The 16820-nt window shown below is 47.9% G+C and overlaps 1 protein-coding gene across 5 annotated transcripts in view; it reads right to left on the bottom strand.

Moving 5' to 3' along the window:
• Positions 1-694: 694 nt before the first annotated feature.
• kat6a (K(lysine) acetyltransferase 6A) overlaps positions 695-16820 on the bottom strand; it is a 58226-nt gene continuing 42100 nt past the window's right edge. For all 5 annotated transcript variants that reach the window (XM_046351124.1, XM_046351126.1, XM_046351125.1 and 2 more), the window contains exons 13-17: positions 8053-8284; positions 7662-7842; positions 6850-7560; positions 6421-6688; positions 695-6243 (exon numbers count right to left, since the gene is read on the bottom strand). In XM_046351124.1, coding sequence (XP_046207080.1) covers positions 2942-6243; positions 6421-6688; positions 6850-7560; positions 7662-7842; positions 8053-8284 — 4694 coding nt within the window. In that variant the 3' untranslated portion in view covers positions 695-2941. The remainder of the gene's footprint in view (positions 6244-6420; positions 6689-6849; positions 7561-7661; positions 7843-8052; positions 8285-16820) is intronic.

The following is a 16820-nucleotide window of genomic DNA, read 5'->3' as shown; positions in this document are numbered from 1 at the left end:
GGCAGATGAACACGCACCTTGATTGGCTCACCAAAACGGTGTGTCTGACATTTTGTGTCAAGACATCGTCCACGGATCGTATCAGATTTCATCTTGTGGATACATTTTGTGGATACATTCTATTCATGAGAAATGCAATTTTAAATGGTCCTCTGTAGCTCAGTTGGTAGAGCATGGTGTTTGCGACGACAGGATAGTATTACATTTTTGTATTTTAAAATAGCGAAGGCTACTTGAATATGTTATACATAATAGGCCACTAATGTGATACATATGTGCAATAGAGAGAAAAGGCCAACTGTTAAATCAGTATATCATCTGAACCTTTGACAGTTCCCTATGTCATTCTGTAAATGATAAATAGGATAATAAAATCGCTCACTCTGGCTTATATTGAAGATGTGGCAGGTGTCTTGACAAGTAGAAAGCTGTTGATGGGGATGATGGTACATTTTCTTCACAGGGTTCCTTTGAATGGAATGTCTGACTTTTTGCAGTCACCGACGAGCCTGTATCTTATATGAGCCCGCTTAGCATAGCAATATTTACAGGCTTTTTATCTGCAAAGAGGCACAAATAATGTAAGCAAGCAACATTCGTTTCTAAATAAAGAAACTATTATCACTGCCAAGGAGCAATTATTAGAATTGGTAGGAGTCAGAACAATAGAGCCAAGAAATACCATGACAACATAAATGGCTCAACATAATTTATTTTTGTTTTATGTTAAAATGTACAGAGTTCTTTGAAAGTACTTGCTAAGAAAGAAAAAACTAATAAATGGAAATACATACAGGGACTAAGTAGAGAGATCGAGGCAGCCGGGCGCTATCAACCTTCACAAGGCACCCAGCCAGCCCCATTCCTCTCTATATCTTGCGCTCTCTCTTAGCTTACAACGCACCATGTACAATTACAAAGGATACAAAAAGGGAAGCGATATAAACAGACAAATATACTGAGCTCATTTTTACATGCCTCTTAAATGTAAAGAAGTCGTCCTATTCACACACAAATAATCCAAACAAAAGAACAGCTAAGTGACCTTTAGATATTTGCTTTTTCCTTTTGTTTTAAAATAGCATTAATATACTACACAAAGATAGAAAACTCTAGAGATGAGTGGAATGGAGAGGTTAAAGGCATCTTAAATTCACTAAAAGTGAGTGGTATTTTTTTTTTTTGAATTTCTTTATAATATTACCTCAAGAGTCAAGCTAAAAAATATGTATTGTTTTTGTTCCTGAAACAGAAGTGAAAAAAATGACAGTACCAATATCAACGTCAGAATTTCTTTATATTATAGAAAAAACATTCTCTACAATAGGTTCTAAAGTCAAAAAGAGTCAGCTTGTGTCATAAAAGAAAGCTGCCCAGTCTGATAAAATTCAGAGAAAATAAAACAAACAAACGAAAAACAATACACACAAATAATATATGAAACGTCAGGTCTGTAAGAAAAGTATCCTCATTTTGACTTTGAATACTGGAACACTGAGACAACTGGGTAAATTCTTAACCCACCCTCCCCATCCTAACACGGTAACCATCCAGATGTTTGCGTGTGTGGTGGGCGTACACAATGCACAGTATTTGGCATTGGCCACCTCTCTAGATGCCGATAGTCCATAGAGCTCAGACATCTCTACTAGTCAATGGGAGTGCACGTTAGACTTGCACAGATTAACTGGTTAACAGAAAACACCCTTCAGAGAGGATGCCTGTCACTAACACTTAACAAAGCGGCTCAGCTGATTTCCAACAGCGGATGTTCCTTAAAGCAGTGAGTTTGACCTCAAATCTCTGTGTATTTATTTATTTCATGGAAGGTAAACTGCATGGGGCTGACAGATGTACACCATCAATGGAGTAAAAAGGCCTAACAGCCTTCTATGGAGTGTGATGAAAAACGTGTGAATGCTGCAATGGGAGACTGGTGGACTGTGCTGTGAATCAACAGGAAGTACCAGAACATTTACACCTCATAATTTGAGAACAAACAGCTACAGCATCCTGTGGGTAATGCTGAGATTACTACTGGTTTATTTATTTATGGACAGGCTAATGGACCCCTCGTCTCTGCTCCATCACTGTATTCCTCTGTTCTGCCCTGATACACACCGTCTTACCTGGAAGACCCTCCACACTTGTTACTCTGTTGTTCTCCAATGAGGCCCCACTTCTACTCATATCTGAGACAAATGCCACGGATCACCGTGTATGTGAGAACGTGTCGGAGCTAGAGGGTGAACCACCATTCCAGTATGCCACGATCAAAGCATAGACAGGTTGGACTGCACACAAGTTCTTTTCAACAGCTGTCAAAATAAAAATAAAAGTATTCAAAATAATAATAAAATTAAAAAAACAAGTCCATCTACAATTATAATCATAGTCTCTTTTTTAAAGGTAAGGCTTCCTATTTCAATTAAAAGATTGTGTGCATGGTTCCATATAATTAGTTAACCACTTTTTTTTCCTTTCTCAGTTTTGACAATGTAAGGTCCTCCAAAGTCCATCTTCCTCTTCCACCTCCTCCACTCTCTGCCAGGTAAACAGTGGAGAGGAGCTCTTCTGTTAGCGTAGAAACTGTGCCAGAGGAGCATGTCGTTTAGGTCTGACTAGACTAGAGCAGTCTGCCATTCAGTACCAGGGGACCATTTAGCCGTGATGTATCGCCCCAGCTCTGCCAGGTCACTCCCTACACAGCCAGCTTGGGGGGGAAATGTGTCCAACTGAATGGAACAAAATGACAACATACAAAACAGAAAAACATAGTCCTCCCTCTCTTTGCGCTCGGCCGGGCTTTGGAGAGGGTGGATACAACAGTAAGTCATTCAGTAAAGAATCCCTCCCTCCATCAGCGAGTGTCAGGTCAGGTTGGAGAGTGTTCCTCCCATCTCCGTCTCTAGAGCTGCGGTGTTGTTCTTCGGTGCTCTGCTCATCTGCTCATGTAAGGCGACTGTTTGGGGACGCCGGCGTAGCTGTGGTGGGTGGGGCCCGTGTACATCATGTTGCCGTGGTGATTGGGCTGCATAGGCTGCTGTGGGTACCCCTGTCCCCCCATCATGCCCATCTGCATCTGCATGGGGTACTGGGTGGGCTGGTTCATGTAAGGGGGGTTCCCATGGTAACCACTGTTCATCATGGGCTGTGGCATGCGGTAGCCTGCCGACATGGCGTTCAGCTGGTTCATGTTCATGGTGTTGTAGCCAGCCGGCGTGGGCATGAGGTTGGGCATCATGCCACGCTGCACAGCCAGGGTGCGGGGCGAGCCCTGCATGGCCACGGCCCCAGAGCTGCGTCCGTACAGTTGCTGCTGGTGCGGGGAGGGAGCAGGGGCCAGCTGGGCCTTGGAGCGGATGGAGATGTGGCCCTTCACCGTGGCCATTTGGCCCTGCAGCCGCTGGGTGTGGGGCGGGGGAGGCAGGCCGATGTTGCTGGAGGGCATGTTGCACTGCAGCTGCAGGGAGCCCAGGTTCATGGAGCCAGAGCTCAGTTGTGGAGGGGGGGTCATGGTGGCCTGGCCCTGGGCTAAGGGAGGGAGTGGGGAGGGGGAGAGCTGGGCCAGTCCGGGGTTAGACAGAGAAACACTGGTGGCGTAAGATGTGACAGAGGCCGAGTGAGAGTAGGGCATGGCGTGGGGGTCCATGATGGTGTTGGTGAGCTGCTGCAGCTTAGCCAGGCTGAACGTGGCCGAGGGCTGGGGGTAACCCCCTGCACCAAAGTCCTGGCCCATCCGCTCATACAGGCTGCGGCCCCCTCCCTGGGAGGCACTCTCAGGGATCTCCATGATCATAGGCGTGGAGCCAAAGCCGTTCCCCATACTGCACTGGGACAGAGGTTGCTGCTGCTGGGGCGGGTGGGGGGTTGGAGGGGCCGAGGGCGGGGGGTGGGGAGCCTGCTGCTGCTGCTGAGGGGGCTGATGCTGCACCTTTTTCTGGGATTGCTGGCTGGCGCTGGGCAGCCTCTCGATCACACAGCTCTGAGGGGACTTGATGCCTTGGTGGGTGTTGGCAGATGGGGGACGGGGTGGCGGCGGGGGCACGCTGTTGTTGCCACCATTGTTGCCCCCCGGCCCGTTATTGAGCCCTGGTCCAGTTTGTTGGATGAGACTGCAGCTGCCCATGGCGAGCTGTGATGTCACTGCGCCGCTGGAAGACGTGAGACAGGGCGCCGGGACAAAGGAGCAGCTGCTGCCCTGTGAGGAGGGTGTGACCGAGCTGGAGGAAGAGGAGCCCGTCGATGACGAGGAAGAGGCAGCCACAGCCACCGCCGCATGGTTACTGCCGTTGTTCCCTCCCCCGTTGCCCCCGCCGCCCATGGTGGAGTCGTAGCTGCTGGGATTGTCGTAGTTCTCTGTGGTGCTCTCGATGCTGCCCAGGTCGCTGAAGCCACTGTCCACCACCTGCTGGGAGTGGTCAGACACCGACGGAACGTCCATCATGGGACTGGTCTCCATGTTCTGCTGGGATGGGGCCGACAAGGAACTGGGGTGCTCAGGAGTGATCTGGGTGTACCCTCCTCCCGTTGCCCCTGTTCCCCCAGTAGGGCCTGGTGTGCCCCCTCTTTGCTGCCCCAGCCCAGATTCCATCATGCCTGCTGGGCTGTTGATGGAGCGGACTGACTGGCTGGGTAAGGGGGGCATGGGGGGGTTAGTGTGGGGAAGGGGGCTGCTGTGCTGGGAGGTTCCACACTCCTCCACCAGGGCAAGGTGGGTAGTCTCCTCCTCGGCATCCCCGGCATGGCTGTAGCTCTGTAGGGTGCGGCAGGCGGCCAGCGTCTCTTCACAGTCCTGGTAGGCTCCGTGGGAGACTCCGTGGCTCTCTGGCTCCTCGTCCTGGGCCTCTCCCTGGGTCAGAGACTGGACCGCCTGCACCGTCTCCAGGTCCAGCTCGTTGCTGTGGTGGTGCTGACCATGGTGGGACCCGTGGTGGTGGCTCAGCTCCTCCTTGAAGGAGTCGGGGTGCTGGTGAGGGTGCTGGGGCTCCATCAGCAGCGTGACCGTCTTGTCCTCAGGGTGCAGCAGCTGCAGCTCCAGGGGCTCAGAGGGGACTGAGATGGCCGTCACCGTTTCCACCGCCGCGGCCGCTGCTGCTGACTCCTCTGCCTCCCGCCGCCTTCTCTCGTCCTGTGCCGTGTCCAGAGGCCGGCACTTCACCTCCTGCAGCTCCTCCGCCTCTTCGTCCTCCTCTTCGTCCTCCTCCTGCTTGCTGACGTAGGAGTCTCTGGCCTGCACACTGCCCTGCATGTCTAAAAAACCTTCCCCGCCCTGGGGTTCTTCTTTGACGGGAGGAGAGCAGGCAGGGGAGGTAGGTTCTTCCTCGTCGTCTTCATCCTCTTCCTCCTCAGAGTCCTGGCTCTTCCGCTTTTTGCTGTTGCTCTTGTCCTCCAGGTGTCCGTCTCCTTCATCGTCTGCATCGTGGTCGTCACTGCGTCTGCTGCCTGAGCCCGGCGTGGCCGCAGTCCTTCTGCTGCTGGTGCCCAGGGTGGCACACTCTTCATCCTCCCTCTCCTCATCTTCCTCATCCCTGTCGGCCATGACTCTGTCCATGTCTGGTCGACTGGGCTGGGGAGCCCTGGGGCCTCCGGTAGAGGACGGAGAGAGCAGGGAACGGGACGGTGGATGGCTGAGCTTGTCCTCTACCCAGCCCCTCGCTGTCTCCTCCTCCTCTTCTGGCTCTGAGACAGTGGGCTGCTTTGGGACTGGTTGTTGTCGCAGGGCTGGGTTTTTGGGTGGTCTCCCCCGCCTCTTGGGGATTCTCTGCTCCACGGGCTTGGGGAGGTAGTCATCCTCTTCATCAGAGTCTTTGTGTTTGTCGTTGTCGGTAGCTGTGGCTCTGGAGGCCCTCTTGCATGCTCGGTCCTCTAGCTGCTGGAGGGGCTTGTCTAGCTGCTGCACCCCTCCCAGACTCAGCCTCTGTCTCTCTGCCTCCTGCCTCTCGGCCTCCTCCTGGGCCCGCTGTAGGTACCAGCTCTGGGGCTTGCGGCCCGGCTTCATCTTGATCTTGGGGGGTGGAGGGTCCCCTGAGTTGGTCAGGCTAGTGTCCCCGGCATTCGGCTTTGCCCCGCTGCCCGGCCGTTTCTTCCAGTGCAGGGGCTTACGGGGCTTGCGGGGCTTGCCCTTGGGCCAGCCTTTCTTCTTCTTGATGGGAGTCTCTGGGTTGGCCACCGGGGTCTCTGCTGACACCGTGGGCTCTGGGTTCCGTAGGAAGGACGCTGGCTTCAGAACAGGAGTGGGTTCTGTACAAGAACAGAGAATGGGAGAGAAATCCATTGTTACACATGCATATCTACTCAAGCAAGTACTGTATATCAATGCCTAGCTAACATACAGCTCTGCTCCAACATGTACTATACACCAACACCGTGGTATATAAATAACTGCTCTGTTAGCTCTAAGGACTCCTATGGCCTCACCATCCTCCTCTGACTCTGTGAGGTTGGCTCGTTGGGCTCTCTTGGGCGGTGTCTCTGTGTGTCGTAGGGCGGAGCGGGCCGGGGGGTAACACCTCAGGGGGTGTCCCAGGGGGCTCTCCTCCTCCAGCCGGGGCATGGGCCTCTCAGAGTCAGAGTCTACGAAGGGCTCGTCCAGCACCTCGGTGGTTTCAGAGATTGTCTCTGTCACCACGCTGCTGTGGGCGTGGCTGTGGCTGCGCTGACGCATGCGCCTCTTCCTCAACGGCTTCTGTGGAGACATGGGAGCAGCTATTGAAATATAATATAATTTTTTTCGCAAACAAGCAGTAAGTAGTAACAAATCATCTTGCAAATGTTTCTTTAGAGGTTCCTACTATCTCATCATTTCAAGTGACCTGTATCAAGAAGAACTTTATTCTTTCCATTCACCTTGCACTTGAGCCCCAGGGTGGGCTTTGTGAGGATGGGTGGGGAGTGAGTCCCCCTCTCCTCGTCATCATCATCTTCATCCTCCTCCTCCTCTTCCTCGCTGCTTTCACTGAAGCAGCTCCGTCTGACTGGAGGCGGGTCGCTGAGCCTGGGCACCAGGGGCAGCTGGGGCAAGGTTTCTCCGGGACCCTCACTCAGCCTGCACTTGGGGCCCCCCTTCTTCCTGGGAGGGCGCCCTCTGCTGCGTGGGGGAGGGACAGCAGGGTGCCTGCCAAGCATCTCTAGGGGCCTGAAGGTACCTGTAGAATCAGCCAGCTGTCTGTCTAAAGAGAACAGGGAGGGTGGGCTGCTGCCAGAGGTGGAGATGATTTTAGTGCCCTCAGCCCTGTCCTCCTCCTCATCGAAATCCTGCACCTCCAACCGTATCTTTGGAGGTCGTCCCGGTCCCGGCCTCCTCTCAGTCCGTGGCCCATCCTTCACCTTGCCCCAGGGCCAGTTCTTGGGTGGGCGGCCCCTGCCCCTGCGCTCTCCGTTGGCGGGGGGAGGGGACCGGTGGTCGGGGACGGGCGGGGGACAGCGGACTGGGGAGGAGGCCGGAGAGCTTTGGCTGGTGGGGAACCCCGGGAAGCACTTTATCATCTCCTCCTCCTCCTCTTCCTCTTCTCCTCGGACGAGCCAGGGGAGTGGAGACACTTTGTGGCTAGGCTTGATCTGTAAAATATTAACTAAATTTACCTCTAATCCATTCAAGTCATTGTTGTAATGTCATTCATCTGAAATAAAAAAATATACTGAAGTATTATTTTATGCACCTCCTTGCAGGTATCCTCTCCTTCCTCCTCCTCCTCCTCCTCGCCCTCTGAAACCACAGTGTTGGTGACGATGACGGGGGTCCAGCGGAGACAGTCCGGGTCCACCTCTAGCAGCCGGGGCCTGGCGGTGAGACAAGCCATGTGGCTAGACACCAGCTTCTCCTTACGCACCAGGACTAGCCTACAGGGGGACAGAGACAGTTTGGTTAACTCTACAGGGAGGGAAGAACTACTCTGACCAAATGACGGCTGCCAAATACGGGCGTTCTATGCTGTAGAATCGTCACGTCAGCTTTCAATGGGCTTGTAGTTTAGCAGGTTGTTGCTAATTTCTGCATCGTTGAATTTGTGTCATCATGATTATGCCTCTGAGTGTGTGAGAGTTTCTCACCGCTCCCCTCTCTGCTCCAGCATGTTGAGGTGGTGCAGCGTGGCAGTGATATCCTGGGGGCAGATGCCAGTGATCTTGCTGAGGCGTCGGATGGTGAGCTGGCGGTCGCGGACCTCATGGAGACACTCCAGCACCACGCTGCGCCAGTAGGCCATGTATGACAGACGACCCAGGTCTGACAGGGGCTTCTCTGGGGAGCCGGGCTGGCCCTCCTGCTTGGACAGCAGGTAGCCTGGAAGGGAAGGGGGAGGGGTGAGAACAAGATCAATGTTATAATCGGTAGACTATACAAGCTCAATTGACATTGGTGTACACAGTTCAGTCTATGACTGTTGGTGTATAAAATTCAGTCTATGACTGTTGGTGTATAAAATTCAGTCTATGACTGCTGGTGTATACAATTCAGCCTATGACTGCTGGTGTATACAATTCAGTCTGACTGTTGGTGTATACAATTCAATCTGACTGTTGGTGTATACAATTCAGTCTGACTGTTGGTGTATACAATTCAGTCTGACTGTTGGTGTATCCAATTCAGCCTATGACTGTTGGTGTATCCAATTCAGTCTATGACTGTTGGTGTATCCAATTCAGTCTGACTGTTGGTGTATCCAATTCAGCCTATGACTGCTGGTGTATACAATTCAGTCTGACTGCTGATGTATACAATTCAGTCTGACTGCTGGTGTATACAATTCAGTCTGACTGCTGGTGTATACAATTCAGTCTGACTGCTGGTGTATACAATTCAGTCTGACTGTTGGTGTATACAATTCAGTCTGACTGCTGGCATATACAATTCAGTCTGACTGCTGGCATATACAATTCAGTCTGACTGCTGGCATATACAATTCAGTCTGACTGCTGGCGTATACAATTCAGTCTGACTGCTGGCGTATACAATTCAGTCTGACTGCTGGCATATACAATTCAGTCTGACTGCTGGCGTATACAATTCAGTCTGACTGCTGGCATATACAATTTAGTCTGACTGCTGGCGTATACAATTCAGTCTGACTGTTGGTGTATACAATTCAGTCTGACTGCTGGTGTATACAATTCAGTCTGACTGCTGGCATATCCAATTCAGCCTGATTGCTGGCGTATACAATTCAGTCTGACTGTTGGCGTATACAATTCAGTCTTACTGTTGGTGTATACAATTCAGCCTAGGACTGTTGGTGTATACAATTCAGCCTAGGACTGTTGGTGTATACAATTCAGTCTGACTGCTGGCGTATACAATTCAGCCTAGGACTGTTGGTGTATACAATTCAGTCTGACTCTTGGTGTATACAATTCAGTCTGACTGCTGGTGTATACAATTCAGTCTGACTGGTGGTGTATACAATTCAGTCTGACTGGTGGTGTATACAATTCAGCCTATGACTGTTGGTGTATACAATTCAGCCTATGACTGCTGGTGTATACAATTCAGCCAATGACTGCTGGTGTATACAATTCAGCCTATGACTGCTGGTGTATACAATTCAGCCTATGACTGCTGGTGTATACAATTCAGTCTGACTGCTGGTGTATACAATTCAGTCTGACTGCTGGTGTATACAATTCAGTCTGACTGCTGGTGTATACAATTCAGTCTGACTGGTGGTGTATACAATTCAGCCTAGGACTGCTGGCGTATACAATTCAGCCTAGGACTGTTGGTGTATACAATTCAGTCTGACTGTTGGTGTATACAATTCAGCCTATGACTGCTGGTGTATACAATTCAGTCTGACTGCTGGTGTATACAATTCAGTCTGACTGCTGGTGTATACAATTCAGCCTATGACTGCTGGTGTATACAATTCAGTCTGACTGCTGGCGTATACAATTCAGTCTGACTGCTGGCGTATACAATTCAGTCTGACTGCTGGCGTATACAATTCCGTCTGACTGCTGGCGTATACAATTCAGACTGACTGCTGGCGTATACAATTCAGCCTAGGACTGTTGGTGTATACAATTCAGTCTGACTGCTGGTGTATACAATTCAGTCTGACTGCTGGCGTATCCAATTCAGCCTGACTGTTGGTGTATACAATTCAGTCTGACTGTTGGTGTATACAATTCAGCCTATGACTGCTGGTGTATACAATTCAGCCAATGACTGCTGGTGTATACAATTCAGCCTATGACTGCTGGTGTATACAATTCAGCCTATGACTGCTGGTGTATACAATTCAGCCAATGACTGCTGGTGTATACAATTCAGACTATGACTGCTGGTGTATACAATTCAGCCTATGACTGCTGGTGTATACAATTCAGTCTGACTGCTGGTGTATACAATTCAGTCTGACTGCTGGTGTATACAATTCAGTCTGACTGCTGGTGTATACAATTCAGTCTGACTGTTGGTGTATAAAATTCAGTCTGACTGTTGGTGTATACAATTCAGTCTGACTGCTGGCGTATACAATTCAGCCTATGACTGCTGGTGTATACAATTCAGCCTATGACTGCTGGTGTATACAATTCAGTCTGACTGCTGGTGTATACAATTCAGACTATGACTGCTGGTGTATACAATTCAGTCTGACTGCTGGCGTATACAATTCAGTCTATGACTGCTGGTGTATACAATTCAGTCTATGACTGCTGGTGTATACAATTCAGTCTGACTGGTGGTGTATACAATTCAGTCTGACTGGTGGTGTATACAATTCAGCCTGACTGCTGGTGTATACAATTCAGTCTGACTGCTGGTGTATACAATTCAGTCTGACTGCTGGCGTATCCAATTCAGCCTGACTGTTGGTGTATACAATTCAGCCTAGGACTGTTGGTGTATACAATTCAGTCTGACTGCTGGTGTATACAATTCAGTCTGACTGTTGGTGTATACAATTCAGCCTATGACTGCTGGTGTATACAATTCAGTCTGACTGTTGGTGTATAAAATTCAGTCTGACTGTTGGTGTATACAATTCAGTCTGACTGCTGGCGTATACAATTCAGCCTATGACTGCTGGTGTATACAATTCAGCCTATGACTGCTGGTGTATACAATTCAGTCTGACTGCTGGTGTATACAATTCAGACTATGACTGCTGGTGTATACAATTCAGTCTATGACTGCTGGTGTATACAATTCAGTCTACGACTGCTGGTGTATACAATTCAGTCTGACTGGTGGTGTATACAATTCAGTCTGACTGGTGGTGTATACAATTCAGTCTGACTGGTGGTGTATACAATTCAGTCTGACTGCTGGTGTATACAATTCAGTCTGACTGCTGGTGTATACAATTCAGTCTGACTGGTGGTGTATACAATTCAGTCGGACTGCTGGCGTATCCAATTCAGTCTGACTGCTGGCGTATCCAATTCAGCCTGACTGTTGGTGTATACAATTCAGCCTAGGACTGTTGGTGTATACAATTCAGTCTGACTGCTGGTGTATACCATTCAGTCTGACTGCTGGTGTATACCATTCAGCCTATGACTGCTGGTGTATACAATTCAGCATAGGATTGCTGGCGTATACAATTCAGCCTAGGACTGTTGGTGTATACAATTCAGTCTGACTGTTGGTGTATACAATTCAGCCTATGACTGCTGGTGTATACAATTCAGCCAATGACTGCTGGTGTATACAATTCAGCCTATGACTGCTGGTGTATACAATTCAGCCTATGACTGCTGGTGTATACAATTCAGTCTGACTGCTGGTGTATACAATTCAGACTATGACTGCTGGTGTATACAATTCAGTCTATGACTGCTGGTGTATACAATTCAGTCTATGACTGCTGGTGTATACAATTCAGTCTGACTGGTGGTGTATACAATTCAGTCTGACTGGTGACTGCTGGTGTATACAATTCAGTCTGACTGCTGGTGTATACAATTCAGTCTGACTGCTGGTGTATGTCTGACTGCTGGTGTATACAATTCAGTCTGACTGCTGGTGTATACAATTCAGTCTGACTGGTGGTGTATACAATTCAGTCGGACTGCTGGCGTATCCAATTCAGTCTGACTGCTGGCATATCCAATTCAGCCTGACTGTTGGTGTATACAATTCAGCCTAGGACTGTTGGTGTATACAATTCATCCTAGGACTGTTGGTGTATACAATTCAGTCTGACTGCTGGCGTATACAATTCAGCCTATGACTGCTGGTGTATACAATTCAGTCTGACTGCTGGCGTATACAATTCAGCCTATGACTGCTGGTGTATACCATTCAGTCTGACTGCTGGTGTACACAATTCAGCCTATGACTGCTGGTGTATACAATTCAGCCTATGACTGCTGGTGTATACCATTCAGCCTAGGACTGTTGGCGTATACAATTCAGCCTAGGACTGTTGGTGTATACAATTCAGTCTGACTGTTGGTGTATACAATTCAGCCTATGACTGCTGGTGTATACAATTCAGTCTGACTGCTGGTGTATACAATTCAGTCTGACTGCTGGTGTATACAATTCAGCCTATGACTGCTGGTGTATACAATTCAGTCTGACTGCTGGCGTATACAATTCCGTCTGACTGCTGGTGTATACAATTCAGTCTGACTGCTGGTGTATACAATTCAGTCTGACTGCTGGTGTATACAATTCAGCCTATGACTGCTGGTGTATACAATTCAGTCTGACTGTTGGTGTATACAATTCAGTCTGACTGCTGGTGTATACAATTCAGTCTGACTGTTGGTGTATACAATTCAGCCTATGACTGCTGGTGTATACAATTCAGTCTGACTGTTGGTGTATAAAATTCAGTCTGACTGTTGGTGTATACAATTCAGTCTGACTGCTGGCGTATACAATTCAGCCTATGACTGCTGGTGTATACAATTCAGTCTGACTGCTGGCGTATACAATTCAGCCTATGACTGCTGGTGTATACCATTCAGTCTGACTGCTGGTGTATACAATTCAGCCTATGACTGCTGGTGTATACAATTCAGCCTAGGACTGCTGGCGTATACAATTCAGCCTAGGACTGTTGGTGTATACAATTCAGTCTGACTGTTGGTGTATACAATTCAGCCTATGACTGCTGGTGTATACAATTCAGCCTGACTGCTGGTGTATACAATTCAGTCTGACTGCTGGTGTATACAATTCAGCCTATGACTGCTGGTGTATACAATTCAGTCTGACTGCTGGTGTATACAATTCAGTCTGACTGCTGGCGTATACAATTCAGTCTGACTGCTGGCGTATACAATTCCGTCTGACTGCTGGCGTATACAATTCAGTCTGACTGCTGGCGTATCCAATTCAGTCTGACTGCTGGCGTATCCAATTCAGCCTGACTGTTGGTGTATACAATTCAGCCTAGGACTGTTGGTGTATACAATTCAGTCTGACTGCTGGTGTATACAATTCAGTCTGACTGTTGGTGTATACAATTCAGCCTATGACTGCTGGTGTATACAATTCAGTCTGACTGTTGGTGTATACAATTCAGTCTGACTGTTGGTGTATACAATTCAGCCTATGACTGCTGGTGTATACAATTCAGTCTGACTGCTGGCGTATACAATTCCGTCTGACTGCTGGTGTATACAATTCAGTCTGACTGCTGGTGTATACAATTCAGTCTGACTGCTGGCGTATCCAATTCAGTCTGACTGCTGGCGTATCCAATTCAGCCTGACTGTTGGTGTATACAATTCAGCCTAGGACTGTTGGTGTATACAATTCAGTCTGACTGCTGGTGTATACAATTCAGCCTATGACTGCTGGTGTATACAATTCAGCCAATGACTGCTGGTGTATACAATTCAGCCTATGACTGCTGGTGTATACAATTCAGTCTGACTGTTGGTGTATACAATTCAGTCTGACTGTTGGTGTATACAATTCAGTCTGACTGTTGGTGTATACAATTCAGCCTGACTGCTGGCATATACAATTCAGTCTGACTGGTGGCATATACAATTCAGTCTGACTGGTGGAGTATACAATTCAGTCTGACTGCTGGCATATCCAATTCAGCCTGACTGCTGGCGTATACAATTCAGTCTGACTGTTGGTGTATACAATTCAGCCTATGACTGTTGGTGTATACAATTCAGCCTATGACTGCTGGTGTATACAATTCAGTCTGACTGCTGGTGTATACAATTCAGTCTGACTGCTGGCGTATACAATTCAGTCTGACTGCTGGCATATACAATTCAGTCTGACTGCTGGCATATAAAATTCAGCCTGATTGCTGGCGTATACAATTCAGTCTGACTGTTGGCGTATACAATTCAGTCTTACTGTTGGTGTATACAATTCAGTCTGACTGCTGGCGTATATAATTCAATCTGAATGTTGGTGTGTACAATTCAGTCTGACTGCTGGCGTATACAATTCAGTCTGACTGCTGGCATATACAATTCAGTCTGACTGCTGGCATATAAAATTCAGCCTGATTGCTGGCGTATACAATTCAGTCTGACTGTTGGCGTATACAATTCAGTCTTACTGTTGGTGTATACAATTCAGTCTGACTGCTGGCGTATATAATTCAATCTGAATGTTGGTGTGTACAATTCAGTCTGACTGCTGGCGTATACAATTCAGTCTGACTGCTGGCATATCCAATTCAGCCTGATTGCTGGCGTATACAATTCAGTCTGACTGCTGGTGTATACAATTCAGTCTGACTGTTGGTGTATACAATTCAGCCTATGACTGCTGGTGTATACAATTCAGTCTGACTGTTGGTGTATACAATTCAGCCTATGACTGCTGGTGTATACAATTCAGCCAATGACTGCTGGTGTATACAATTCAGCCTATGACTGCTGGTGTATACAATTCAGCCTATGACTGCTGGTGTATACAATTCAGTCTGACTGCTGGTGTACACAATTCAGCCTATGACTGCTGGCGTATACAATTCAGTCTGACTGCTGGTGTATACAATTCAGCCTATGACTGCTGGCGTATACAATTCAGCCAATGACTGCTGGTGTATACAATTCAGCCAATGACTGCTGGTGTATACAATTCAGCCTATGACTGCTGGTGTATACAATTCAGCCTATGACTGCTGGCGTATACAATTCAGCCTATGACTGCTGGTGTATACAATTCAGCCTATGACTGCTGGTGTATACAATTCAGCCTATGACTGCTGGTGTATACAATTCAGCCTATGACTGCTGGTGTATACAATTCAGTCTAACTGCTGGTGTACACAATTCAGCCTATGACTGCTGGCGTATACAATTCAGTCTGACTGTTGGTGTATACAATTCAGCCTGACTGCTGGCATATACAATTCAGTCTGACTGGTGGTGTATACAATTCAGTCTGACTGCTGGCATATCCAATTCAGTCTGACTGCTGGCGTATACAATTCAGTCTGACTGCTGGCATATACAATTCAGTCTGACTGCTGGCATATCCAATTCAGCCTGACTGCTGGCGTATACAATTCAGTCTGACTGTTGGTGTATACAATTCAGCCTAGGACTGCTGGCATATACAATTCAGCCTAGGACTGTTGGTGTATACAATTCAGTCTGACTGTTGGTGTGTACAATTCAGCCTATGACTGCTGGTGTATACAATTCAGTCTGACTGCTGGCGTATACAATTTAGTCTGACTGCTGGCGTATACAATTCAGTCTGACTGTTGGTGTATACAATTCAGTCTGACTGCTGGCATATACAATTCAGTCTGACTGTTGGTGTAAACAATTCAGTCTGACTGTTGGTGTATCCAATTCAGTCTGACTGCTGGCGTATACAATTCAGTCTGACTGTTGGTGTATACAATTCAGTCTGACTGCTGGCGTATACAATTCAGTCTGACTGCTGGCGTATACAATTCAGTCTGACTGCTGGCATATCCAATTCAGCCTGATTGCTGGCGTATACAATTCAGTCTGACTGTTGGTGTATACAATTCAGTCTTACTGTTGGTGTATACAATTCAGCCTAGGACTGTTGGTGTATACAATTCAGCCTAGGACTGTTGGTGTATACAATTCAGTCTGACTGCTGGCGTATACAATTCAGCCTAGGACTGTTGGTGTATACAATTCAGTCTGACTGCTGGTGTATACAATTCAGCCTATGACTGTTGGTGTATACAATTCAGCCAATGACTGCTGGTGTATACAAATCAGCCAATGACTGCTGGTGTATACAATTCAGCCAATGACTGCTGGTGTATACAATTCAGCCTATGACTGCTGGTGTATACAATTCAGCCTATGACTGCTGGTGTATACAATTCAGTCTGACTGCTGGTGTATACAATTCAGACTATGACTGCTGGTGTATACAATTCAGCCTATGACTGCTGGTGTATACAATTCAGTCTATGACTGCTGGTGTATACAATTCAGTCTGACTGGTGGTGTATACAATTCAGTCTGACTGCTGGTGTATACAATTCAGTCTGACTGCTGGTGTATACAATTCAGCCTATGACTGCTGGTGTATACAATTCAGCCTAGGACTGCTGGCGTATACAATTCAGTCTGACTGTTGGTGTATACAATTCAGTCTGACTGTTGGTGTATACAATTCAGCCTGACTGCTGGTGTATACAATTCAGTCTGACTGCTGGTATACAATTCAGTCTGACTGCTGGCGTATACAATTCAGTCTGACTGCTGGCATATACAATTCAGTCTGACTGCTGGCATATAAAATTCAGCCTGATTGCTGGTGTATACAATTCAGTCTGACTGTTGGTGTATACAATTCAGTCTTACTGTTGGTGTATACAATTCAGTCTGACTGTTGGTGTATATAATTCAGTCTGAATGTTGGTGTATACAATTCAGTCTGACTGCTG

The sequence above is a fragment of the Oncorhynchus gorbuscha genome, linkage group LG05 (assembly GCF_021184085.1).
Source record: "Oncorhynchus gorbuscha isolate QuinsamMale2020 ecotype Even-year linkage group LG05, OgorEven_v1.0, whole genome shotgun sequence".
Classification (NCBI taxonomy): Eukaryota; Metazoa; Chordata; class Actinopteri; order Salmoniformes; family Salmonidae; genus Oncorhynchus; species Oncorhynchus gorbuscha.
This window is presented reverse-complemented; position numbering and strand designations above follow the sequence as displayed.